Genomic DNA, 25,704 nt, shown 5'->3' with positions numbered 1-25,704 from the left:
GAGGTCAGTATCCATTTGCCTGAACAGCCTACCCTGGGTGCCCTGTTGGGGCTGGGACCCCTGTGGCCTGTCGAGGAGAAGGGTTCAGCTGAACACACCTGAACTCTCTGTGCCAACCCTGACGACAGTTCTCACTGCTCTGCGTTACATACTGTTCTCCCTACTTGGCTGTGAGCATTCGGAGGTCAGTAAACATGTCTCGCTGATGGCCACTATCCCAGGACACGGCTCAGTGCCAGGCATATAACTCACAGGTCAGCACTCAGGAAATACACGCCAGATAAAGCAATGAAAAGGTGAACACATAGCTAAGAGTGACAACTCGGGGAAACGCCGCGTGGGCACACCCAGACTCATGAGAACACGCGGACATCACACATCGCCACTCTGGGGCTCAGGATTCCTGCTGGGTCCTCAGCCTAACTGGGTGGCTCCCCGCCCATACGGCTTCATCTTTTCAAATGTTCCTCCCACCTGTTACTTCCTCCCCTCTGAAGAAAGGAGGCACACCAATATTTGTTCAGTGACTGAATGCTTCCCCACAGCCTTTTTGCAACCTGCTTCGCCCACGATACTGATGCTGGCACACTAGGTCCCTCATTGCTCCCATGGGTGACTGGTGCCTATTCCAACTCCTGATGAGTATCCCAGCCCATGATGGCCCTGCCTCCCCAGCTCGAGTCCCTGGGCCCACCCTTGTCACCACGGATCAAAGGAAACACTGAAGAAGCACAGGTGCCCCCATCCAAAGACTCCATGGGACGGCAAAGAGGCCACCTGCAGGCCAGCAGGGACGTCACAATCTCCAGGGTGTAGCCAAGCTGCTGACCCCAGCCACCTGCGCAGATACTTTGCTCCACAGGTTGCCAAACTTTTTCTAGAAAGGGCAGAGAGTAACTATTTTACGCTTTGTGGACCATATAGACTCTTGCAACTAGTCAACTCTGCTGTTGTAGCACAAAAGCATCCATAGACAATAAATGAATGAATGAAGATGGCTGTGCCCCAATAAAACGTTATTTACAAACACAGACAGCAGGCTGGATTTGGTCCACGGGCGATATAGTTTGCCAACCTCCACTTCCCTTAACTGAGTGGGGCAGTGAGTGTGGGAATGGTCATGGCCCTTGGTGTCTCCAACCCCTTTAAGCTCTGCACGTTACACTTAATTCTTAGGAGAATCTCCTGGGACCATCTCAGGAGTTGCTGGATACCCAAGAAGCTTCTTATATCCTGGTATTCCAGCTTAGTGGGGCCATGCCCTTGGCTATGCAGAGATTTGCCCTCATATCCCTGGCACAGACTGGCCAAACATCACCAAGCTTTGGGAGTAAGGACAGATCACATCTCGTGGAACACATGTTCTCCCACCGGCGCGTGTCATCGCTGGCTCCTCCCTCGCTCCCACTCAGCTGTGGTTCTTTAGGGCCCCATTGTTCCAAAGGCAGCAGGTAGGAACACTCCCACAGGTGGACTGGAGGTCACAGCCCTGTAGGAGAGCCTCTTCACCTGTGGCCACCACCCCCACCCAGCCCTTGAGAGTAGCCGTGGACATGGGGACACTGGTTATCGGGAGAGACCGGACGTTTGCCCTGAACTCTCTCATCAGAAAGAGAGGCTGGAGTTCACACCTACCTGGTGAGGGTCCACGGACTCCTCCCTGGGCCATTTCTGGGGCCCGGCGTGTTTTAGGGGGCATCTCTCAAGCCTTACCTGCTTAGAGTTAGTCAGGTAGAGCTTGGCTGCCAGGTTGATGATCTGCAGCTTGACGATGTCCTCCTCTGCCGTGAAGGACTTGGCCATCTTTCTCAGGACGTCAGGCGCGATCTTGGGGACGTGCTCACAGTACTCGCCGATGAGCCACAGGATGCTGGCCCGGGCCATGGGCACCTGTGGGTGCGTAAGAGGAGTCAGGACTGGGGCTCGTGTGGAGATGTGGGTGGGCATGTGGCCTGCCAGGGAAATGGCATTCTTCCCGTGTGTGCTGGGCCAGGAACTGCGGGGTTCACACCCCTGTCCCGTGGGACAGACTAGAAGGCGAACGTTTCCTAAGCAGCATCCCCCCCTCTGCCCTGGGGGTTCGCTAGCAAGCGCAGAGCTTCCAAACCCCAAAGTCCGTCCAGGTTTTGTGTAAAAGACCGATTTCCTAGATCCGTTGTACCCTCCGTGCTTTAGTTCCATGCTATTCTTCCCGAACCTTCAAGGAATACCTTATCTTAGTGCTTCAAGTTACTGGTGCAACAGCAACACGCTAGGTTTTTCCAGTGCACCCTTGGCCACCCGCGGCCAGAGCTTTGGAGAAAACATGAGCGGCAGTACAGGTCTGGGAGCTCAGCAAGGGACCCTCAAGGGGAAAGCGAATCTTGGGCAACGAGTCAGGGTTGCCTGGTCCCATCTTTTCCCTTTTTCCACCTGCAGGCCCTTTCGGAGCCAGCACGGAAGGTGTGGAAGTCGGTTTCATCAGGGCTAGCGTGTTTCATCGCGGGGTTTTAAAATCATGGGGAGGAGGCCGGGACGGGAGGGCAACACGGGAGGTTCCTCCCTCGCCTGGATGTTGTCCGTGAGCTTGGCCAGGTGCTTGATGATCTCTCCGTGCTGCGCGGGCTGCATCTGCAGCAGCTTCTTAATGACAACCACCGACTCTGCGACCACCAGCTCTGCGGAGCGGGAAGGGAGAGTGTGGGCCCGGGGCGGTCACATGACCACACGCAGGTAGACGGACACCCCTGCAATGCCCCCAGACCCTTGGCTCTCTTCCACAACCCTGTGCGCTCCTCTGGTGGCCCTCGGGGACGCAGGAACACTTAAGACACGCATGGAGGTGGACAGAGGGACGAACACGCATTGTGCCTGGACGGATAGGTGCACACCCTCTGGTCGTCCAAGTTGGACACGCAGACAAGCACTGACCGTCGCGGTTGGACAGCAGCTGCACCAGGCCGTTGAGACAGGTGTCACGGACTCGGCCGATGTTGGTTGCACAGCGTCCAATGGCCTGGATAGTGGCTGCTACAAAGTCCTTGTCCATGCTGCGAATGTACGTCTGTGGGACACCACAACAGAGTGATCCCCAGCAGGCAGTGACCCTCAGTGATTCTGCCGGCTTGCGGGTGACCTTCAGGGAAGCTTGTCACCCCTCATTCAATCACTCATCATGCTAGAGACTAAACTCTGGGAGAGAGAGTGACGCCCTCAGCCACCGTGCGTGTCCCTTAGCCCAGAGCCGGCAGAAGGCTCTGGGAGGGGGCCTAAGACAACACTTTTTCCACTTCGGGCTCATAAGAGAAAGTTGGCCCATCGGGACGGTTCTCACTGAGCACAAGGAGCTGCGGGCACCTCTCGTGGACCCTCCGGCAGGCAGCTGGGCCCCAGCCCGACCTGAACTCCCGTAGGACAGTAGGGGTGTTGGGCCCCGGCCCTACCTGGAACTCCCGTAGGACAGTAGGGGTGTTGGTCTCATTGGCCAGGTTGGTCAACACTTCCAGCTGCAGGGAGACAGAAAGCGGGCAGGGTGGCCCGCAGGGTTTCTGTGCCCCCAAACCCCTCATTCCAAACACACTTCACAGACCGGAAAACAATCCCACGGACGGCCCTGCGTCATCCTTAAACTGATGAAGGAGATGACAGACTGGGAAACTTTCCCAAAAGGCAGAAGGACCAGTTTGTCTCTTAAATGGATGCCCTGACAGAGGACGCTTATAGAATGATCCTGTCACCTCTCCGCCTCCATGGAAAACAAAGTCTCCTGTTGCTTTTAGGTTAAAGAGCAATGTCCTTACCATGGTCTATAAACCCCTGTGGGATCTGAGCGCTGTCTACCTCTGTTTTCACACCACTCTCCCCCTTGCCCTCTATGCTCCAGTCATACTGGCCTCTTGTCAGACCTCTTCCTGCCTCAGGGCCTTTGCATATACTGTTTCTTCTGTGGGGAGCAATTCTTGCCATTCCTGCCCCTGCACTTGCATAGACAATTCATATTCATTTCTCAGGCCTCAGCTCAAGCCTTGCTTCCTAGAGGAAAGCTTCCCTGACACAAGACTCGACGTCGTCCTAGTCTATGCTCTGACAGCCCTCTGCACTTCTCTTTCTTACCATATTTCTCAAGTGGCTTTTTACATTTGTTTTGTGATTGGCTGCTCAATGTCTCCTTCTCACCCCAACTAGACCGTCGGCTCCCCAAAGACAAGGTGTCTGATGAGTTTGCCCTGGCTTGTACCCCTAGATCTAGCTGTAACTGACACAGAGTAGATGTTCAGAGAGTCGCGATTAACTGTTGCTGAATGAAAACTACTCCATAAGAGCAGGCAGAGCCCGAATGGAATGTGGGTATGGGCTTCTGACACTTTTTCTGTGGGTGTATGTTTGCATAAAAGCCTGAGGGGGAAGATGTGTGGGGGCGAGAACACCGTGGGTGGAAGCCAAGAGACTGTAGCTAGCAAAGTATGAATTCTGGAGTCAGCAGGACTGACTCTGGGGTAGCAACCTCACCTCCTGGGGTCTGCATTTTTATAAAATGGAGATAATGTACACTTCCTGAGGTTATTATGAAAATCAGGTTGCTTCACATATGAAAAGTGGCACCTATCTATTGGATAACAGGCAAAGGGCAGCTCCCTCCCCCGCCCTGGCCCCCATTAGCCCAGCTTCCTGGGCCAATACTCCTGGGTGGAGTGGCCACAGGTTCAGAAATAGGCAGGCTCCAGGGTGGCCACTGTGGATACCCCAGCGGGTAGGTGGGGGCAGGAAGGGGGCGGAAAGGCCGCAGGCGCTTGTCCATCGCTCACCTTCAGGATCTTGATCTGGGTGGGGTCGGTGGATCTGATGTAGAAGCTCTTCAGGTAGGGCTCAAACATACCCTGTTGTGAGAGAAGCAGCCCCAAGGAGCTCCGCCGCAGCCCCAGACTGGGGCTTCTCCAGAGCTACCCCACCTCTCCCGTTCTGGGGCCCAGAATCCTTCCTGCCTCATCGCTGCCCTTCCCACCCCCCTCTCAGATCTGACCAGGACTTGCTTCGCCAGATTTTCCTCCCTCGGCGGCCCTCAGGACCCAGACCCTGCTTCTCCTCCGTGTTTGGGGTCTCCCGTTTGCATTCTCTCCACAGCGAAGGCACTCCCCATCCTGCCTGTCCCCAATGCCACCCCCCCCCCACCGCCCTGCACTCGCAGGAGCCACCCCTCGGAATATGCGAGGGCAGCCTAGGTCACTTGCTCACCCGGCGCTTGATGGACATGGTGGCCACGTTCTGGAGCACCACGTACTGCACCTCACTACGGAGAGGACAGGAAAGAGGTATCTGGGCCCCTCGACGGGGCCCAGGGGCAGCGAGTGGAGGGAAGAGAGAGACGTGGGCCAAATAGGAGGGCGGGGAGGGCACCGGTCGGAGGAGGGCAAGACTGGGGTCCGTACAGGGTGGAGGGGAGGGGTGAAGGCGCGGGGCGTGATACGCCCAGGGTTTGAGAGAAGCCGGCAGGACCAGCCCACCCATCATGGGCGGGGCGGGGCGAAGTACGCCAGCCCCCGGTGTGGGCGGGGCGGGCTAGCCCACCCACCCCTCCCCGTGTGGGCGGGGCGCGGCCGGGTGAGTCAGCCCACTGTGTCGGCGGGGCGGGGCGGGGCGGGGCGGGGCGGCCCACGATGTGGGCGGGGCGGGACGCGCACCTGTGGCTGCGCAGCAGTCGCACTAGCGCCTTGGCGATGACGCCCACCTCCGCCTTGGGCGCCAGATGGAAGTAGAGCTGGGCCACCGCCATGACCACGGCGGCGCTGCGGCTCTGCAGCAGCGGCTTGGTGTTGCGCAGCAGCAGCCGGTGGTCGGGGTCCATGACGTAGGGCTTGCGGGCGGGCAGCGCAGCGGTGGCCGCCTCCTCCGAGCCCGGGCCCTTGGCCTCGTCCTCTTCCGAGCCGTAGAAGGCTTTCTCCGGGTTCTCCTCCAGCAGAGATTCCTGCAGGCGGAGACAGGGGGAGGGGGTGTCGGGGGCAGTGGAAACCTCCTCCCGGCCGCCCTCCTACGCACGCTGCCACAGCGAGGCCCGGGCACCCGGCCCACTCACGTTCTGGGTGGGGCTCAGGAACTGCGTGCGCGCGTAGCGGGTGAGCATGCTGATGATGACCACCTGCCCCCACTCCTCCACGTCGATGAGCAGGTTACAGAGCTTCCGGTAGTTCTTGTGTATCAGGTCGATGCGCTCGGGGCAGACCTCCTCGAAGGCCATCACCACACTGCCCGCCACCAGCTGGGGAACGGTCGGTGGCAAGAGGGTGAGCCGGAAGGGCAGAGAGCGCTTGCCCCGTCTCCTCTCCACCGCCCGTCCCTGTGCGCCCATGTACACACCGTGGTCTTGTCGGCCAGAAGTTTCTCAATGACCTCGATCAGCTGGTCCTTCTGGTCCGAATCCAAACTGTGGGAGAAACTGTTAAGAGGGATTTGCCCCCCCCCACCTCCCACCTTTGTAATATTTGCCCAAACTGTGCTCACCTCCCCTACCCCAACCCTGTTCGTTAAGAAGCGTGAGCTGCCACCACCGCAGTTCTCCATCTCTCTCACTTCCCCAAACCGTCTTCAACCATCTGAGTACAAAAAAGGGGCAATCCGCAAGGCTTGGGAGAGGCCAGGGGTGGGCCCGGGGTTGGGAAACACTCCCCTGAGGAGCTAGGGGCGCGGCTGGGGCGTACCTGTAGAGTTTAGGGATGGCGTGAGCAGCTGTTTTCCGTACATAGGGTGACATGTCCGATGCAGCTTCCTTGATGGCCAGCATCATGATGGGCACAATGATGGGCACCCGGATGCTAGACAGGACGCGGAGGGCGCTGGCCCGAATCAGCTGGTTGGGGTCCTAAGGGCAGAGGTGGAGGCAGAGCCATGAGAGGGCACAATGGCCTGATGGAAAGGCCACACCCGTGGAACTCACTGTCCCTAGCTACCTACCACCGGTTCTTGCCTCCCTGACTCCCTGAGTGATTGCCCCTGCTAGGTACCCGGGGTGGGAGGGGGGTACTGCTTGAGGGAACTGTTGGCCCCTGTTGCAGACATTTGACGCCCGAACAGTTAGGGCGATGGGTTGCTTCACTTTCGGGAAAGGTAAGAATCTTTCAGAATACCTAAAGTTCCTGAAACACCTCCTGGTCCCTGCGTGGGGGTGGGGGTGGGGGGGGTCTTTGTGTTGATGCAAGAGCTGACTGCCAGCAAATGCAAGCTGTCCTGCCTTCCAAAGAGTTGGTTAACACTCCCTTCTCCCAGCAACCTCCCAAAAGTTGATCTTCTTCCTCTTCCTCCAGTGTTTAAAACAGAATAGGTATGTAGGCCCCTTCTCTTTGTTCCTCTGCTTCCAATCCACACCTGAGAAGAGCTTTAGACACAGTATATTGTAATCGTGCACGAGGGGCAGCAGTAGCTGTAAATTGCTGTGAATCTTTTTTTTTAATTAAAAAAATTTGTTTAATGTTTATTTATTTTTGAGAGAGAGACAGAGACAGAGCATGAGTGGGGGAGGGGCAGAGAGAGAGGGAGACACAGAATCCGAAGCAGGCTCCAGGCTCCGAGCTGTCAGCACGGAGCCCGACGCGGGGCTTGAACCCACAAACCTCGAGATCGTGAGCTTTAGTCGGAGCTTAACCATCTGAGCCCCCCAAGGTGCCCCTGCTGTGAATCTCACAGAATGCTGGGCAACGGGAGAGGTGACTGGACACTAAAGAGCAGACACTTCACTGATGTTCAAAAATGGAGAAAGAGAAGATCCACAAAATGACAGGGGAAGATGATGGTAACCCCTGTCAAAATTCTACAGTTGATTTTTAAACACATGGTTTAGAAGCACGTATTTAAAAGGCAGGAGTCTGTATTTTCTGAGCCGAATCATATCATATCCACTGCTATAACCTGTATTTCTTTTTTCCCCCCTTTTATTTGGAAAGGATTATGGATTCACAGGAGGCTACTAGAAAAAATTCTTTTCTCCTTTTTGATAGGGTAACTAGGCTGGTCGATATTAACACTGTGTATGTCGATTTCAGCAAGGCATTGGGGGGAGCCTCCTAGCATTGCCTAGATTGCCATTTTGATGCAAGCCTTTTGTTTTACTTAATATATAATCATTTTAAGAGCAGAATTCATATCTTTTTTGTCTCTGTATCACCACAGCCCTTTACACGTGAAAGGGGTTAAGAAATTTTTCTGCTATTGAATAAGATCCTTTCTAACAAGATAAGAAAGTGCCAGCTGACTGTATAATTAGATGGATCCACAACTTGGTAAAACGTTGTGCTTGGGGAAGGTTGATTAACAGATTGGTGTCAACTTGGAAACATGATATGCCAGGGGACTCACAATCTGATGCCCTGGTCTGTACAATCTATTAACATGTTGGAAGACACAAAATCAGGAGGACAAAATTAAGATTTAGAATCGCCCCGAGTTGGATGTTATGCTAAACCAATAAAATGAAATATAATAGGGCTTCATAAGGGATTCCAGGGACCAACTGCATAAAGACAGGATGTAGGGAGACCTAGATTATCTGACTGCTCACTGGAGGTTTGTCTGAATTGAGCCAACCACATTAGTGAGCTGCTAAGAAAACAGTCTCAGGCTGGCTTGATAAAAAGAAGGGCGAAAACTGGATGGAAATGAATGGTTCTAATGTGCAGGAGAGCCCAAAATCATTAACAACAACAGAAAGAAAATGAGTTTTAGAGGAACACATATATCATATGATACCATTTACAAAACAATATTGTATATTATTTACAAATGTGTAAATAAGCCGTGAAAGAATAAATACATACACATGAATTATAAACAGAAGATACATAGGGGGCTTTGGCTGTTGATAAATGTTTCGTTTCTTATGCTGGGTATACAGATATTCACTTTATTATTCTTTGTGCCTTTTGTGAGTCTGAAATAAATTTAAAAAAATTATAGCTCTGGAGGTTTTGACACGATATAATGCTTAAAAAAAAGTTGTAGTGTCTAAAAATGGGGCGAGTTGCCTTATGAAGGAGTGACGTCTCTATCACTGGAGATGATCTGTCAGAGGGTCATGTTCTAGAGCAAAGGTTGGCATACTACAGCCCTCAGGCCAAATCTGTCTTCTGCCTTTTTTATAAATAAAGACTCATTGGAAGCTGGCCATGCCCACTCATTTATGGCTTCTTACACACTTCAAGGGCAAAGTTGAGTGTTGCAAGATTGAGGCTGTATGGCCCTAAAAAGTCTACATTACTCTCTGGCAGCATACAGAAAAAGTTTGCTGACCACTGTTCTAGAAAAATCATTTCATTGAATGGGCTCAGTGGGCACAAGCAGAGGAGGAACAGAGCACGAGCAGGTGAGGAACAGAAAGAGAGGGAGACACAAAATCCGAAGCAGGCTCCAGGCTCCAAGCTGTCACCACAGAGCCCAACGTGGGGCTTGAACCCACGGACCATGAGATCATGACCTGAGCCGAAGTCGGACGCTTAATGGGCTGAGCCACCCAGGTGCCCCTCTGGTTTTCTCAAAGGGGAAATTCAGGGGCAGGCTGTAGAAACTACAGCTAAATGTAAAACCTGTGCCAAAAATTCCAGAATGGGGGGCGCCTGAGTGGCTCAGTTGGTTGAGCGTCCGACTTCAGCTTGGGTCATGATCTCATAGTTTGTGGGTTCGAGCCCCACATCAGGCTCTGTGCTGACAGCTCAGAGCCTGCAGCCTGTTTCAGATTCTGTGTCTCCCTCTCTCTCTACCCCTCCCTTGCTCATGCTCTGTCTCTCTCTGTCTCAAAATAAATAAACATTAAAAAAATTTTTTTTTTTAATTCCAGAATGGTTCTTCCAAAATGATTTAACCCTGATTCAAACCAAAAGATTACTTGCCAATCTAGACAGATCAATGGATTGATCCCGTGGTTTTGACTTTAAAAGTTAACATAGCACCACGTGTGGTCTAAAGAGACCCCGGTATTGCCGAATGAATGACGGGTATATTCAAGTGCCTGCGCTTCCTACCCCACCTCAGAGAAGCAGACCTTGTCGGCCTCTCCTGCTCGCCACAGCACAGTGACCCAGGGGGGGCAGTCAATCCTCCCCCCTGCTCAGCAACCCACAGAACCAGCTGGACATGAAAAGCTGAGCTGGACCTTTCAGAGACACTCTCACAGGAATGTGAACCAAATATGTGGAAAGTCTAGGGAGGGGAGTTAGTGGTTGACATCTGACATCTGGCAGTGATACTGTCTTCTGTATCCTTGACATATACAGACCAGAAGGGCACACAGTGGAGACCATCAAGCATACGTTTAATATGCAAAACAAAAGGTGAGGATATTCAGCTGAAATAGTGAGAAGGGATTCAGCCCCCACTCTATTCTAAAGGACTTGAGGGGCGCCCGGGTGGCTCAGTGGGTTAAGCGTCCAATCTCGGTTTCGGCTCGGGTCATGATCTCACAATTTGGTGAGTTCGAGCCCCACATCAGGCTCTGTGCTGACAGGGCAGAGCCTGCTTCGGATTCTGTCTCTCCCTCTTTCTCTGCCCCTCCCCCACTCACACTGTCTCTGTCTCTCTCAAAAGAAATCTATAAACTTAAAAAAAAAAAAAAAAGATTTAAAGGACTTAAATCTTCCTGCCCCTTCCCTTAAGTGATTTCAATTTCGACATGCTCCAAAAAGCCTTTCAGTACAACAGACGGACAACAGTCTTTCAAAGCGGGTGTTCTGCAGACACTGGGGCATCTCACACAAGTCAGCTACTTCCGGTGCCAAACGGAAGGCTCATCACCTGTTTCAACTCTAGAGGAATAACCCGCTGTACTGAACTCACTGAGAACGGGCAGCCGGGCGTTATGGCGTCTGCGCTGACCTTCGAACCCAACCTCTCCCGCAGGGTGAATCTCGATGTCTTCCTCTCCACGGAGCTCATTTGTTTTCAGTAAACCCTTTTGTCCTCCCCCAGTTCCAAAGTCATCGTTCTCCACGGAAACCCAGACTTGGTGAACCTCCTAGTGCCAAGGCCGTGACACACGGAGGTGAGGAACCCAGGCCAGCTGTCCCCTGCCCGGAAGCCTGTCTGAAGGACGTCGACTTCTGCCCGGTTGTGGACCACGATTCCTTCACGCCAACGGGGGCGAGACCCAGGGCTCTCTGCTCTCAGGGACGCAAGTGGTTTATGTTTGAGGCGGCCATTATCACAGGCTCCTCAGAGGAGGAGAGACACGGTCTCTGGGCAGCCACCTCATCTCTCAAGCCCCTTCTGAGCTGGCCTCCACCCTCTGGGGGTCCCACTAATGAGGGAGCCAAAGGCAAGCTGACAGCAAAGCACGAGCTAGAGCTAGCCATCCCCCCTCCCCACCGGGTGGGACACGTGTGACACTCCTCAGACACTCCTGGCTGCCCGAGGACACAGGAAAGGGAAAAACAAATAGCTAACTGATGGCGATCACGGTCCCGCGGGACGTGGGTCTCCATCAGTCTGCAACTGTCTTAATGATTCATAAGAAAAAAGGGCAGTCTCCAGAATCCTATAGACTCAATTTCCTGGAGCCCTAACATCACCCTCCCCTCCGTGGTGATGGGGGAAACAAAGACAAGAGGAAAATGTAGATTAAAATTAAATTAAATCTGTTTTGAGAGAGAAAGAGAGAGAAGCAGGGCTCTGTTTCTATCCAAAGTGGGGCTCGTGTTCACCCGACGCGGGACTCGAAGTCCCGGAACTGTGAGGTCATGCCCTGAACCGACGTCAGACGCTTGCCACCCAGGAGCCCCAATAAAATTAAATTTCTTTACAACCTGCAGCCCACTGACAAATACCCGAGGCAGGCAGAGTAGAACATTCCTGCGGGAACTCCCTTCTGTCTTAATGTGAATGCTTTGCTAGAGGGAAAAATAACTTCAGCTCAACAAGAGCAAGGCCTCCAGTATCTGAAGAGTCCTCTTTAGCATAGGAAAGTCCGCTTGGAAACCTCCCTCTTTCCTTAACACCCCCCCCCCCCCAACTTCCTAGTATGTAACCAGTGTCTCCTCACGGCCCCAGTGCAGCTCTTTCTGCCCACGAGTCCTGTCCCCGTGCGTTCATAAAATCACCTTTTTGCACCAAAGACATCTCAAGAGTTCCTTCCCGGCCATTGGCTTGGACCCACCCCCCCCCCAACACTTAACGCCACAGCAGCACCGGTCCTCTTGTCTGACTCTGACCCTCCCAAGTCTAGGCGGACAGGAAAGGGCCTCCAAGACCGTCCCCCACGCACAGGCCTCTCCCCGGGCTGCCCCTCCAACGTGGCGCCCGCGAGACCCGGCCCGGGGCGCGAACTGACCTTCAGGCCGCGCTGGAAGGTGGAGATGGACAGCAGGGCCAGATCTTGCTGTTCTTCCGCGTAGCGCACCAGGTACACGTAGACCAGCTTCTTCACCTGGGAGCAGAAGGGCTTCTCAGCAGGACTGCCGCCCCCACCCAATGAGACGTCACCGCCTGGCCGGCTGTGGTCCCGCGTGCGCCCCGGGGTCCTTGGCTCGGATCTACGTCTGCTTGGGGGACGCAGGAACAGGGTCTTCTCCTGAGCCGAGGGCATCCCGAGCAAGTCGGGCCCCCGGGGGGCCGCATGGTGCCTTTCCTCCTCCGACCGGCTGGCGCTTACTCCCGGTGGGGGGCGGGCGCGCGACCCCCTCGCCCCGCGCTGCCTACCTCTATGTTCTTACAGGCCACGTTCTTCACCACGGCCGGAAACAGGTCGGAGGCGTTCTTTCCCCTGGCGATCATCTGGGGGGGGGGGGGCAGTAGGGGGAGAAGGGAGGAGGCCCACACTTATTAGGAGAAGGTCCACCGGGAGCCCAGAGGGCTGCTCTCCCACCCCTCCCGCGGACCGGGGCGGCCCCTTCCCCCACTCACAGCCACGATGGTCTTCATGGCCTCCAGCTTGAGGGAATCTTTGTTGGTGTCCAGCATCTCCTTCAGGTCGTCATGCCTGGGGGTGGGGCAGGCACAGGGGGTCAGCGGAGGGTACGAGGGTGGGGCTGGGGGTATCCTCCGGGAGGATCCAGGCAGAAGGAAGGGACACGGGCAGGGGACTTGGGGTCAGGAGAAACGCGGGCCTGCCCGTGGTATGCGTTGAACTGGGTCCTCCTCCAAAAAGATATATCGAAGCCCTAACCCCTAGGACTCCAGAATGTGACCCTATTTGGAAATAGGGTCGCTGCAGTTGTAATTCGTTAGGATGACGTCACACTGGGGTAGGGAGGGCCCCTAATCCTGTCTGTTGGCTGTTCTGGTAAGAAGACAGCCACGTGGGGCGCCTGGGTGGCTCAGTCGGTTGAGCGTCCGACTTCGGCTCAGGTCACCATCTCGCGGTCCGTGAGTTCGAGCCCCGCATGGGGCTCTGGGCTGATGGCTCGGAGCCTGGAGCCTGCTTCGGATTCTGTGTCTCCCTCTCTCTCTGCCCCTCCCCTGTTCATGCTCTGTCTCTCTCTGTCTCAAAAATAAATAAACTTTAAAAAAAAAAAAAAAGAAGACAACCACGTGAAGAGACAGAGACGCAGGGAGAATGCCATGTGAAGACAGAGCATTGGCGTGATCCATGAAAGATTGCCAGGAAACTACCAGAAGCTAGGAAGGGGCGAGGAAGGATCCTCCTACAGGTTTCAGAGGGAGCACGGCCCTGCAGGCACCTTGATTTCGGACTTCCGGCCTCCAGATCTGTGAGACCGTACAGTTTTGTTGTTCTAAACTTTGTTACAGCAGGCCCTAGGACACCCATACAGCCAGTGACCCAGAGCCAGAAGACAAGAGGAAGGGTTCGGGGTGGGAAAGGTGTGGACTCCGCCCAGAGAATGGCCAGTTGGGTAGATGGGAAGGATCTGGAGCCAGTGCAAAGGAGGCGGTGTCAGAACAACAGCAGGATGCCCTTGCCCTTGCCCCACGAGTGTGTTCCCAGGCCCCGACTCCAGGACTGGACTGGACGGGTCCCGGTCACTCCAGAATCTGGTGAGATGGTCTCCCAGCAAAAGCCAGACCCGTCACTTAACATTCAACAGTGATTACAGGAAGTGAAAAAACCCTAATGGGAGAAATAAATGAAGATCTGAACAAATGTCCCCTTGCACGTGGCTGAAGGGAATACAGGTAATCCTGAGGCCAATACACAAATTTCATGCAATGTCCATTGAAATTTCAGTGAAGGCACTTGGCCAAACCTCCTCAAATGGCAGCAAAAACCCCAAAGAATAGTTTGGGGAAAGAAGAGAACAAGGCCACAGTGACAGACAACACACCCTCCTGAAATTCAAAATACAAAACAACATGACAGTGACCAAAAGCCCCGTGGTACCAGGTTAAAAGATGGAAAGTCAAAGGTCATATGGGACAAGTTCATAAATGGATCTAAATGGATACATTAGGGACAAGAACTCACCAATGGAAGGGAGAACCATTTTTCCCTGTAAATAAACACCGCTGGGACAACTGCTATGCAGCAAAGATTTTAACATGTACATGCATCTCACACCTAAATAAACCCTGCACCTGTTATTTTTTTTTAATGTTTGTTTATTTTTGAGAGAGAGAGAGAGAGAGAGAGACAGAGCACGAGTGGGGGAGGGGCAGAGAGAGAGAGGGAGACTCAGAATCCGAAGCAGGCTCCAGGCTCCGAGCTGTCAGCACACAGCCCGACGCGGGGCTCGAACCCACAAACTGTGAGATCATGACCTGAGCTGAAGTCGGACGCTTAACCGACTGAGCCCCCAAGCACCCTGTTTAGTGACATTATTTTTAAATATGTAAGTTATAAAGGGGAAATTTTTACATTCAAGGTCATAAAGTTATCAGTAACCAGATGGCTGGGTTCAATTTTATTTTAACTTTGGTATATAAAACAAAAAAATAAATAAAATAAAATAAAAATGAAAGCAAATAAGGCGACTGTATTTGTTCCCTAGAGCTGCCGTAACAAAGTACCACAGACTGGAAGGCTTAAACGACCTATATTATTTTCGCACGATTTTGGAGACTAGAAGTCTGAGGCGGTGTCAGGAGGCATGGTTTCTTCCGAGGCCTCTCTCCTGGCCTCACAGATGACTGTCTTCCTGTATCTTAAAATTTTTTTAAATGCTTATTCATTTTTGAGAGAGAGAGACAGGGACAGAGCACCAGCAGGGGAGGGGCAAGGAGAGGGGGAGACACAGAACCTAAAGCAGGTTGCAGGCCCTGAGCTGTCAGCACAGAGCCCGACCCGGGGCTCGAACTCACAGACCATGAGATCATGACGGGAGCTGAAGTCAGACGCTCAACCGACTGAGCCACCCGGGCACCCCTAGCTTCCTGTATCTTCACATGGTCTCCCCTCTGGGTGTCCCCGTGTCCGAATTTCCTCTTCTTACAAGGACACCAGATTGGATTAGGATTGGGGCCCACCCTAATGACTTCATTTTAACATAACCACCGCTTTAAAGACCCCTACTCAAAATAGTCACATTCTGAAGCAGTGGGGGTTAGGACTTCAACATAGGAATTTGAAGGGGACACAATCCAGCCTATGACAGCAACAGAGAGGACATTATTTGGGATGTGGCAAATACAAGTTCAACATTCAAAATTAAGTACTGCTATCGATTTAAGATCTGTTTCTAGCATTCGCTGTCAGGGCTGCTGCAAGCACATCCAACCATCTGCTTGTCCCTCCAGGTGGACACAGCCCTGAGCTGTTGCTCCCCAATCAATGAGCGGAGTATAGTCTGCTATTCCTCGGCCGGGTGCCCTTGTGCAATGAACAGCCTGCCCAACCATACTCAGAGGTGCAGGGGCTGGTGGTCAAAGAAGTGAACAGAGAACTGTGAATGAGCCCGTGGAAAAATGTGTCTATCCGCAGCCCAGAGAGCTGTGGGACAAGGGATACACTCATGCGTTGCCAAGACAGTTCCAAAACGTGGTGAGCAGCTGTGTGTGCAGTCCCGCACGGTCCTCCCATTTCCCAGATGATACTCGGATAACCCACAACTTTTGGCCCAGGTAGGAGAACCCAGTCTAGAAAGGTATCACTGGCAGTAGAAATTGAAAAGCAGTGAAACGTTTAGGGGCGCCCGGGTGGCTCTGTCGGTTAAGCGCCCAAATTTGGCTCAGGTCATGATCTCACGGTTTGTGGGTTCGAGCCCCACGTCGGGCTGTGTGCTGACAGCTTGCAGCCTGGAGCCCGCTTCGGATTCTGTGTCTCCCTCTCTCTCCGCCCCTCCCCCACTCACACTCTGTGTCTCTCTCTGTCTCTCAAAAACGAATCAACGTTAAAAAATTAAAAAAAAAAAGAAAAAGAAAAAGAAAAAGGCAGCGAAACATTTAGAAACAACAGACGGCCAGAAATCGGAAGGAGCAGTGTCAGCAGGGAAGAGCGTGACGAGAGTCACAGAGGCAAACGTGACTGTGTGGCTGACGTGGAGAGACGAGTAAGCGGCAGAGGCTAAGAGGAGGAGAACGCAGAACGGCACACGCCTATTCCGAGGGCTGCATTTTGCAGATGCCTGAGTGCCTAACACACACTCAGAAGGGACCGAAGGGCTGCTAAGAAACGGAGGTTCCGAGGGTTTTAGAAAGCGTCCTGCCCGAACAGATTTTTTGATGGAAAGCAAAGCAGAAAGATGAGGCCTTCTGGAACACAGCGGACGTGCTAGCTGTTAGATGAGGGCAGAGGATGTCCAGCCCCAGTCATGCTGATCACTTGGGAGATGCCCGCAAAATCAGAGGATACTTTCCCATGGCCGAGCCGGGGCCCCGTCACTCTGCCCAACACCCACCCGGTGGCCAGTTCCTAAGGGGCGGAGCTCAGGACGGGGCGGGGTGGGCGGGGGGAACTGTCTATGGAAAGAGGTACAGACCGGTCAGCCGGGCCTGGGCGGCACTGGGGCTGCAGGAAGAATGAAAGCCGGGCGCCACCACCCCCGGGCTACGACACGCACCACTGCCAGGTGCCCCTACGCACACCCCTCACAGTCAACTCACACCCGGGGACACCGACACACCCCAACATCCCCACCAAACGCCAGCACCATCCACACGCTCCCGTATCTCCCCCGCAGACACCCCCGCACCCCCCCAGACACCCCCACACACCCCCAGACACGCCTGCACCTCCCAGGCACATAGGATCTGTACGTAAACCCACACACACCCACAGAAAAACCCCTGCAGACACACGCCCACAACCTCCAGAGAAACACACGCAGACACATACACCATACATTCAGACACTGTCCACATAAACCCACACAGCCATCAACACACACCTCAACTACACATCCCTACAGACACCCGCAAACACACACACATCGCCAACAAGTCCTCTCCACAGCCCCCCACGCCTTCATCTAGACGTGTACATCCCACACAACGCACCCCGCACACCCTGCACGAGCACCCCCCCCCCAACACACACCACGTACACATACACCCTCTGGACAGAGCTGTCACTCGGTCTCATTCCCCAGTGTCCAGGGGACTCCTATTTAAGATTCTGGAGGGCGAGGGGCGCCTGGGTGGCGCAGTCGGTTAAGCGTCCGACTTCAGCCAGGTCACGATCTCGCGGTCTGTGAGTTCGAGCCCCGCGTCAGGCTCTGGGCTGATGGCTCGGAGCCTGGAGCCTGTTTCCGATTCTGTGTCTCCCTCTCTCTCTGCCCCTCCCCCGTTCATGCTCTGTCTCTCTCTGTCCCAAAAATAAATAAAAAACGTTGAAAAAAAAAATCTTTAAAAAAAAAAAAAAAAGATTCTGGAGGGCGAGTGTAGGCTGCTAGGATCCAATGCGTATGCAGCCCCGTGGATCCTGCGACCTCCTTCTGAGGGATCAGCCTGGGGTCAGCCTGGGGTGACCTCACGGGGAGCGGCGGGAGTCTGCCCGGTCCTATTTGACTCGGGGTGTTGTCTAAAGCAGACTTGCTCACACCTGGGCGTCCTCACCGCTCCCAGAAATGCCACAGGCCTGTGTCAAACGCACACACCCCGGGGCCTGCACGGGGGCGCCCATGCTACCCCCGCCCTCCCAGCCTAGCGCCCGGGCAGAGGGGGACCAGGGGTGGAGGGACTGTGGGTACGCAGCACGTACAGCCCAGGCTGGATTGTCAAATGCCCGTTAACGGAGTAGCTCCCTCCTGGGATGTGACCGCCCCGGGTCCTGTGTCTCCACCAGCTTGTGTGCCCAAGAGGAAGAGGAAGCGGGAGATACAGGGCAATGCTCGAAAGCCCCGAAACCTTAGCCTCCCGCGGTCAGATCTCCTTACACCGCAATCGCTCCCACCTGACCCCCCGGCCTGGCCTGAGGGACTCTGGGGGGGCGGGGAGGGTGGCCAGAGCCAGTCAGGGGGGACAACATGGCACGGAGGCCAGACAGGCCCACCTCCCCCGACCCCACGTCCCTCTCCTCACCACACGAGTCGGGTCCCAGCCCACTCGACGGGGGAGGCCGGCCAAGCCCTGTGCCTTAGCCGGTCTCCAAACCCCACTCAGAGCCCGCTGGAGCCAGGACCTCGGGCAAAGTCAAGGTGGCCCTGGACCCTCAAACATTTCATTATCCTCCTCCCCAGAGAGCCCGCAGCTCCCTTAAGTGAAGTCCGCCCCCCTCGTACCCTCAGCCCCCACCCGGTGCCCCCGCCACCCCCTCCAGCCTGGACCCCAACGCCGGCCCGGTCCTCCTCCGGAGCAGGTGGGACCCGAAGGACTCAGCCTGGCCTCTGGCCTTCCGGGCGTCGGGGTGAGGGTCGCTGGGAGTTCCTCTGTACCTTAGCGGCTGGCTCTGGCTCTGGCTCTGGCTCTGGCTCTGGCTCTCGCTCCGGCCAGGCTCCGGGCAAGACCCTTCCAGAGGCGCTTCTGGGGCCGTGTCTTCCTCTGGGGCCTGCAGCCACCGAAGCTCCTCAGGCTGCAAGGCCTGGTACCAGGGTGGGGGGCCGCCTTCGGGGCCCAGCACAGGGCTGGCAGCCTCCCGGTCAGCTCCGCAGGCCCCCCGGCCCCCCGGCCTCACCACGGCCCCCGGGAGCTGCAGGAATCGCTGCATCGGGCACCAGGTCCTGCTCCGAGATGAGACCCAGCTGACCAGGGAGCTGGGGACGCCTGTCCCTGTTACCAGACGGCCCGCCTCCCAGACTCAGTAACCGGACACTGGCAGGCAGGGAGGCTCCGGTTTCCCGTTCACTGCTCAGAGACGAGGACTTGAGAGGGGGAGGAAGGCAGCGACGGGGACTAAGCCACCCCAATCTCCCAGCAGGGGGCGGGGGGGCCGTGGTCAGGGGAGCTGATCCAGACAGGGGTGAGGGACCCACTCCTCACCTCCACTCTCCGGCCGCATCTGGACCTCTGCCTCCCCAGAACCGCTCTTCCGCAGAAATCCTGCACGCCTGCTCCCCACTCGGACCGAAGCCAGAGCCAGTCCCGGACTCCTGCCTTCCTATCAGCTTTGTCTTCCCTCTGCTTCCCCCCTCCCTGGCCCAGGCCCCCCAGCTCCATCCCTGCAGCTGCCCTCTCACTCACACCCTTGGCCTTCCGTCCGTACCGCCCCTCCCCTGCCAGGAGCAGGCGGCTTCAGACCCCCCTTGACGCGCCTCAAATCCCCACCCACGGCCTGGTTCGTACCTTACCACTTGCTTCTCACAGAAAACGAGAGGCCTTAGATAACATCCCCTGCAGCTCCAGGCATCTGTGTCTCCTCTCCTCCACCCCCCCCTCCGCCTGGGCAGAGTGATCCTCCTCCAAGCCAGGCGGTGCTCCCATCACCCAGCGGCCCAGGCCCCCCCGTAGCTCCCTTCAGCCTCGCCCTCTCCGGGCTGCCGGCTCCTTCCCATCAGCAGTTAGCCTTGCTCCAGCCCCTCCCACCCTCACAGTGAAGACACTTAACAACACAAATAAAATACACAAACCTTCTTGAACTAATTCTCTCCTCCAGCAACTCTCTCTCTCTCTCCCCTGTACACACTTCTTGAAAGCAAATCTCCCATCTTCCGGGTTTTATTTATTCACCTCCTATTTGCTTCTCTACTCACTCCAATCTGGCTTTCGATGCTGATTAGAACTCAGGGCTGGGGCGCCTGGGAGGCGTCCGGCTCCTGATTTTGGCTCGGGTCACAATCTCATCCTCGTTCGTGGGATCGAGCCCGCATTGGGCTGACAGCACAGAGCCCGCTTGGGATTCTCTCTCTCCCCCTCTCTCTGCCCCTCCCCCACCCACTCTCTTTCTCAAAGTAAATAAATAAACTTAAAAAAAAAGAAAAGAGGTGGCGCCTGGGTGGCTCAGGCGGCTGAGCGACCGACTTCAGCTCAGGTCGTGATCTCGTGGTCGGTAAGTTCGAGCCCCGCGTCGGGCTCTGTGCAAACAGCTCGGAGCCTGGAGCCTGCTACGGATTCTGTGTCTCTCTCTCTCTCTCTCTCTCTCTCTGCCCCTCCCCCACTCACACTCTGTCTCTCTTGTGCTCTCTCTCAAAAAAATAATAAGCATTAGAAAGAAAAAAAATTTTAAAAAAATAAAAAGAATTTAAGGCTGAGGGGCCGCCATGATGTCTGCAAGTCACATGGTTCGGCCAAAAATCTGTATGGCTCGATGTTAGAAAAAGCAAATACGGCAGAGCGTCAACATCGGTTGGATCCCGGTGGAGGGCGTACGTATTCCTCACGTTACACGCTCAACTTTTCTGTATGTTTTAAGCTGTTCATGATAGAATGTTGGGGAAAGACAATCTAGCTCCTCCTCTTCTGATTTTGTCAGGCTTGTCCCCCAGGACAGGAGGCGGGACCTGGAGCAAGGAGGGGTTGACCTTCTCTTTGTCAAATCAGTGCTCGTCTTCCCTTGTTTGAGTGGACATTGCTGACTGCTTCCTCCTTCTTGAAACATTTTGTTTCCCTCCAGCCTTTGGTTTACTTTTTCTCAGTAACCTTGAAACACTTCCCCCTGCATTCTGGTCATCCCTAAGGTGTCTTTAGGGTTCATACCCGTGTGCCGTCTGAACTCATTTTTTTAATTAATTAATTAATTAATTAATTTTTAATCTTTACTTTTGAGAGAAAGAGAGAGAGAGAGTGCACAGAAGAGGGGCAGAGAGAGAGAGAGGGAGACACAGAATCCAAAGCAGGCTCCAGGCTCTGAGCTGTCAGCACAGAGCCGACGTGGGGTTTGAACCCACCAACAGCTAGATCATGACCCGAGCTGAAGTCTGACACTTAGCCCACTGAGCCACCCAGGCGCCCCTGAACTCATTTTATATACTCTCCCTGGGTTATCTTAACTTCCTTCTGTGGCTTTGATTAACATACATATGTTAATAATCTCTCCTGGAATCCAAATCCTAAAATCCAGCTACCTCCTGGGCTTGAATATCCCTCAGGGTTTACAATCCCAGCCTGTCAAAAGTTGGCCTCACCATTATTTTCCCGAATTTGCTTGTAACATCTTTATTTCCAATCACACTGTACAGCAACCACCATCTATCCAGTTACAAGAAATAGTAACCTGAGTATTATTCTTATCTTCTCCCCCCAGTTAATCATCAGTCTGTGACTTCTATCCCCTCAAGAGCCCTCAGATCCTCTGCCCCCACCATAGTCTAGCCCACCATCATGTCTCCCTCCCCCAACACTCAACACCCCTCCCCAGGCCTTGTCTCCTGCTTAAACCAGCACACCTCCAATCTCCTCTCCACAATCCAGCCTAGAATCCTTCTAAAATGCAAATCTGATATCCCCTGCTTAGAACTCCTCGCCACTTTGGCACCTTCCCACCCTCATTTCTGGTCACTCGGGAGGCCTGGCGCAGCGATTTGATTCTGGCCATCTGAACTAGCACCTACAAAACCTAAAAGCTTTTCCTCTGCCTGGAACATTCCTCACTCCCCCCCTCCCTGTTCCCCAGGGCCAGAGACCAGCTCTTCGCACCCCTCAGGCTGTCCACCCCCCAACACAGATTCTCCCTCTGGGGCAACCCTCTAGAGCAACTAGAGGGTGGGGACCCGTTCAGGTTCACGCCTGTATTCACAGTGACTGGGATGAGAATGGACACAGCAGTCCCTGAAAAATGCTTGTTTCAGGATTTACAAATAAACGAATGAACCAACGAATGAGCCAAAGGTGGAGGGGAAGAGTGGGAAGCCCAGGTGGGGTTGAAGTACAGGGGCAAAGTGGGAAGCAGGGGTGCGGCCTGGGGGTGCTAGCGTGGGGCCAGAATGAGGGACGCGGACTTGCACGAGGGGCCGGGCCGTGGAGGTTCTGGGTGCACACCCCGGGCCGGCCTTCCCGGAGAGGCCCCAAGCTGGACCTCACGGCCTCTGCCCCCTCCCGCGCGGTCCTCAGGAGCCCGCTCGCCCCGCGCGAAAAAGGCGGGGAACCGGTGATGCAAACCCGCACCCAGCGGGCACGCCTGGGGCGGGAGGGTGCGCCCATCCCCCGCCAGCCTCCAGCCCCTCCCCGGGTCCCGGGTGGGCCCTCCGGCGGCGCGCGGCGCGAGAGGACAGGGCCGCGAGGGTCGGGCCGCGGCGGGAGGGGGCGGGGCGGGGGCCCGGCGGCGGCGGCGGCGGGAGGGGGCAGGGCGGGCTTCCGGGCCGCGCGGCCGGGCCGCTGTCCATGGTGCCGGCGCGCCGCGCGCTCCCTCACCGCTTGTAGTCGGAGGAGAAGATGCCGCCGCTCGCGGGGTCGTGGCCGTACTCGGGTTCCCCGGGGCCGGCGGAGCCGCCCTTGTCTTCGCCGTAGGCGGGGGCGGCCGACATGGGGCTGCCGGGGAGAGCGCTTCGCGGGGGCGGAGGCCGCGCGGCCGGGGTGCTGCTGGGACCGAGGCGGCGAGCGCAGGCCCGGCTCCGCGGAGGCCGCAATCTGCGCGGGCGGAGGCAGAGCGCGGATTTATCAATCAGGGCCGCGCGGGGAGGCTCTTAAAGGCACCGGCGCCTGCGGAGCGGAGGGCGTGTCCGCGGAGGGGGCGGGGCGGTGCCGCAGGGTCTGGCCCCGCCCGAATCCCTCGGAAATCCCCCGCCTTCCTTCCCCCTCCCGGTAAGGGAGGTTCCTGTCCCTTAGAGGGACTGTTCCGGGGGTGGGTGGAGGCCGCTGGACTGAGGATGGGACAGCCTTCCGGGAGACGCACAACGCCTTCCCTCACCACCCCCACCCCCGACCACAGGGTCTCGGTGGAAGGGCCTCCAGGGACTCCGCTCATTCCCGACACGGTCACCGATGCTCACCCACGCAGTGGAAGGAAAGCAGGGGACTGAAGAGAAGGCTGTGCCACAGGGCTGGGGGTCCTAGAGCAGGAAGGAGGCACTGCACTGGGAGACCCGCTTCGGAGACCAAAGACGCTCCCTCTCCCAGCTCCATCTTGCCTGCAAAATCTGGGCCCCTCTGATGGTGTCTTGCTTTCTCATCAGGAAGCCAGAAGGCTAGCTGGAGGTGACAATTTAAGTCTGGTCCAAGAGAGGAGCCTACGGCAGGCTTCGGGTAGAGAAACAGACACCGAATAGAAGGGGCAGTGAACCCCGAATCCAGCTTTGCAATATAGTTTAATGACAATTTCTGAAGCCGCCATGCCCACTCAGGATGGCCTGAGGTCACACCTATCCACAGTCAAGTTCAGGTCCACTGACACCTAGGAAGGAAGGGATAGGGCTGGGTTAGGGTCTGGTGTGACAGCCAGGATTCCTGGATCATGTGAGGCTTCCAACTCAGATCCGAAGGCCCGAAGCACACCCCCCCCCCCCCCCAACTTCCCCTGAGGAAAGGCTGCCTGGATCTAGAGAGAAGTAGTGGCCGGGCTGGAGAAAGGGATGGGATCTAGTTGGGCCTGAGTTTGGCACATCAGGTTGGATGGCTGGGTCTCTTGACTGGGCTTGGAGGAGAAGGTGAAGAGGGCTTGACCTGGAAAGTGGAAGAGTTTATAGGGCTGAGTGTTGGATCTCAGCATCTCCAGAATCAGAATTTGTGGGCACAGAAAGAGGGCTCTATAGGTAGGTTCCACTGGGCGAATGGGCATGGGGGTTAACAAGGACCAGGGCAGTGCCTAGGTTTGGAAGTTGGTAGGCTGAAGGAAATAGATGTGCCTAGGACCTGTGAGCTGGGGCCTTCCTGGATGGTCCCAAGAGACTTTCAGAGAAGTAGAACCTCACCAAGTTGGCAGGCTAGTTTGCTTCTGGGTGCTTTGGGTCTGCCAGAGTAAAGTGGATCTTGAGTTTGACGAGCATGGCCTGGGTGGGGAGAGACAGTACCAATTCTGCAGGAGCACACCGGTTAGCTCTGGAGGTGGGCTGGGATCGTGCGTGGGTAGCTGGGCCAGACTCACCCAGCTAATAGGACTGCCATCTATCTGTAGGGGATCCGGATGGGCCCCGGAGTCGGAGCAGACCCAGTATAAAGTGCAGCAATTGCTGCGCATGGGGTGATGGGGGGTGGGTCTGAGTCCACTGCCTTGCCCATGGTCAAGGCCACCACGTCTACGCAGCACACGCCACAGCAGAGAGCAGGGGTGTAGCAGCAGGCACTGCCCGTTTAGATACAACGGCTTTGCAGGAACACAGAGACGTGTGAAGCCTGTGGCTGATTACATTCCTGCCTGCAGGGATCACCCGATGGGTGCAAGTCAGAGCCAGTTAGGTCCTGTGACCCCAGTGCCGTGATCCTGCACCCAAATCTCCCAGGACCCCGGGGCCCTGAGCCCCATTCCCTGGGTGCCCAAGCGCCCATCTTCAGAGACCCACCCCTCCAGCTAGGGGCCTGCAGTTTTCATTCTCGTGTGCCCTGCCCACTGGTAGAACAGGGCTTGGATGGGCAGCCTCTCTGGCGGACTAGGGCCAATGTTTCAGCCGGAGATGCTCACCTTCGAGGCGGATGGTCTCCCCATGGCCACAGCACACGCCCACGTGGGCCCCGCACCAGTGTCCAGCAGCGGACAACAGCCTGAACAGGAAGAGGTCTTGCGGCTCAGGCTCGCTGCCCTCTAACTCCACGGCCTCCCAGTGCTACCCCAGGAAAGCCTCAGAGAGGAAGGACTGGATGGTAGTGACCGCCCGTCAGGGCCTGAGAGGAAACAGGGACCAGACCTGTTTGCGCAGGGGGGGGGTGGGGGGCGGGTGCCAGTTCCTTCTGCCGGTCATCAGTGGAGACCTGTCTTCTCCAGACATCCCACCTGGGGGAAAACAAGACACGCTGAGGACTTATGCTCCAGGGGCTAGGCTTCACTAACCCACACCTGCCTCCATGTGCTGAAGAACTCCAGAGGCCTGGACATCGCCGATGGACAAATCCTGCCCTGAGCCACCACTAAGAACTCAGTTGCCAGCGACTGGGACCTCCTCCTCATCCAATGTTTTCTTCTCCTCTTCAATTCCAGCCTTTCCATTCCGCCCCTTTCCTCAAACATCTCCCACCTTGCCATTCCCTGGAGGCAACACCAAGAACTGCATGTACTTGAGTTGAGCAGAAGTCCTGAAGAAACAGAAACCTGGGTGACATCTGGACCCAAGAGAGGCCTCTCCTCCCAAGCCTGAGTGGACCGAGTCCCCTCCAACAACAAATATCTATGGAGCAACTGTTCATTTGATGCTTACTACAATTCTACAAGATGGGTACAGGATCCCTGTTTCCAGGATAAGGAAACTGAGGTCCACGGAGGTTCTACATCGCTGAAATGCACACAGCTTAATGTAGGTGTGCATGACTGTATGTGTCTGATCACCTTTACCTTCCTTTCTAGAAGGAAGTAAGAAACCCATTTAGTTCAGATTTGTCCTATCTACTGGGAAGAGAGTGCCCTGG

General features: G+C 55.6%; 1 protein-coding gene and 1 long non-coding RNA gene across 5 annotated transcripts in view; both read right to left on the bottom strand.

Moving 5' to 3' along the window:
• The window catches only part of AP3B2 (adaptor related protein complex 3 subunit beta 2), a 34,329-nt gene extending 11,461 nt beyond the window's left edge, over window positions 1-22,868 (bottom strand). The window contains exons 1-14 of one of the 4 annotated variants that reach the window (XM_019460380.2): window positions 22,564-22,868; window positions 12,853-12,928; window positions 12,649-12,723; window positions 12,281-12,376; window positions 6,672-6,832; window positions 6,331-6,397; window positions 6,050-6,232; window positions 5,658-5,941; window positions 5,212-5,266; window positions 4,785-4,856; window positions 3,423-3,485; window positions 2,911-3,043; window positions 2,548-2,657; window positions 1,714-1,890 (exon numbers count right to left, since the gene is read on the bottom strand). In XM_019460380.2, coding sequence (XP_019315925.1) covers window positions 1,714-1,890; window positions 2,548-2,657; window positions 2,911-3,043; window positions 3,423-3,485; window positions 4,785-4,856; window positions 5,212-5,266; window positions 5,658-5,941; window positions 6,050-6,232; window positions 6,331-6,397; window positions 6,672-6,832; window positions 12,281-12,376; window positions 12,649-12,723; window positions 12,853-12,928; window positions 22,564-22,676 — 1,665 coding nt within the window. In that variant the 5' untranslated portion in view covers window positions 22,677-22,868. The other 3 variants (XM_019460379.2, XM_019460378.2, XM_053888634.1) reach the window with 3 other exon arrangements.
• Window positions 22,869-23,437: 569 nt separating this feature from the next.
• LOC128772704 (uncharacterized) lies at window positions 23,438-24,759 on the bottom strand. Its single transcript, XR_008416867.1, has 2 exons — window positions 24,060-24,759; window positions 23,438-23,542 (listed from the first exon to the last, which is right to left on the bottom strand). It is a non-coding gene; the product is annotated as an uncharacterized LOC128772704 (long non-coding RNA).
• Between the last annotated feature and the right edge of the window lie 945 nt (window positions 24,760-25,704).

Source organism: Panthera pardus, unplaced genomic scaffold (assembly GCF_024362965.1).
Source record: "Panthera pardus isolate Hobbes unplaced genomic scaffold, ASM2436296v1 HiC_scaffold_23, whole genome shotgun sequence".
Taxonomy (NCBI): domain Eukaryota; kingdom Metazoa; phylum Chordata; class Mammalia; order Carnivora; family Felidae; genus Panthera; species Panthera pardus.
The sequence above is the reverse complement of the archived record's forward strand: the minus strand, read 5'-3'. Positions and strand labels throughout refer to the sequence as shown.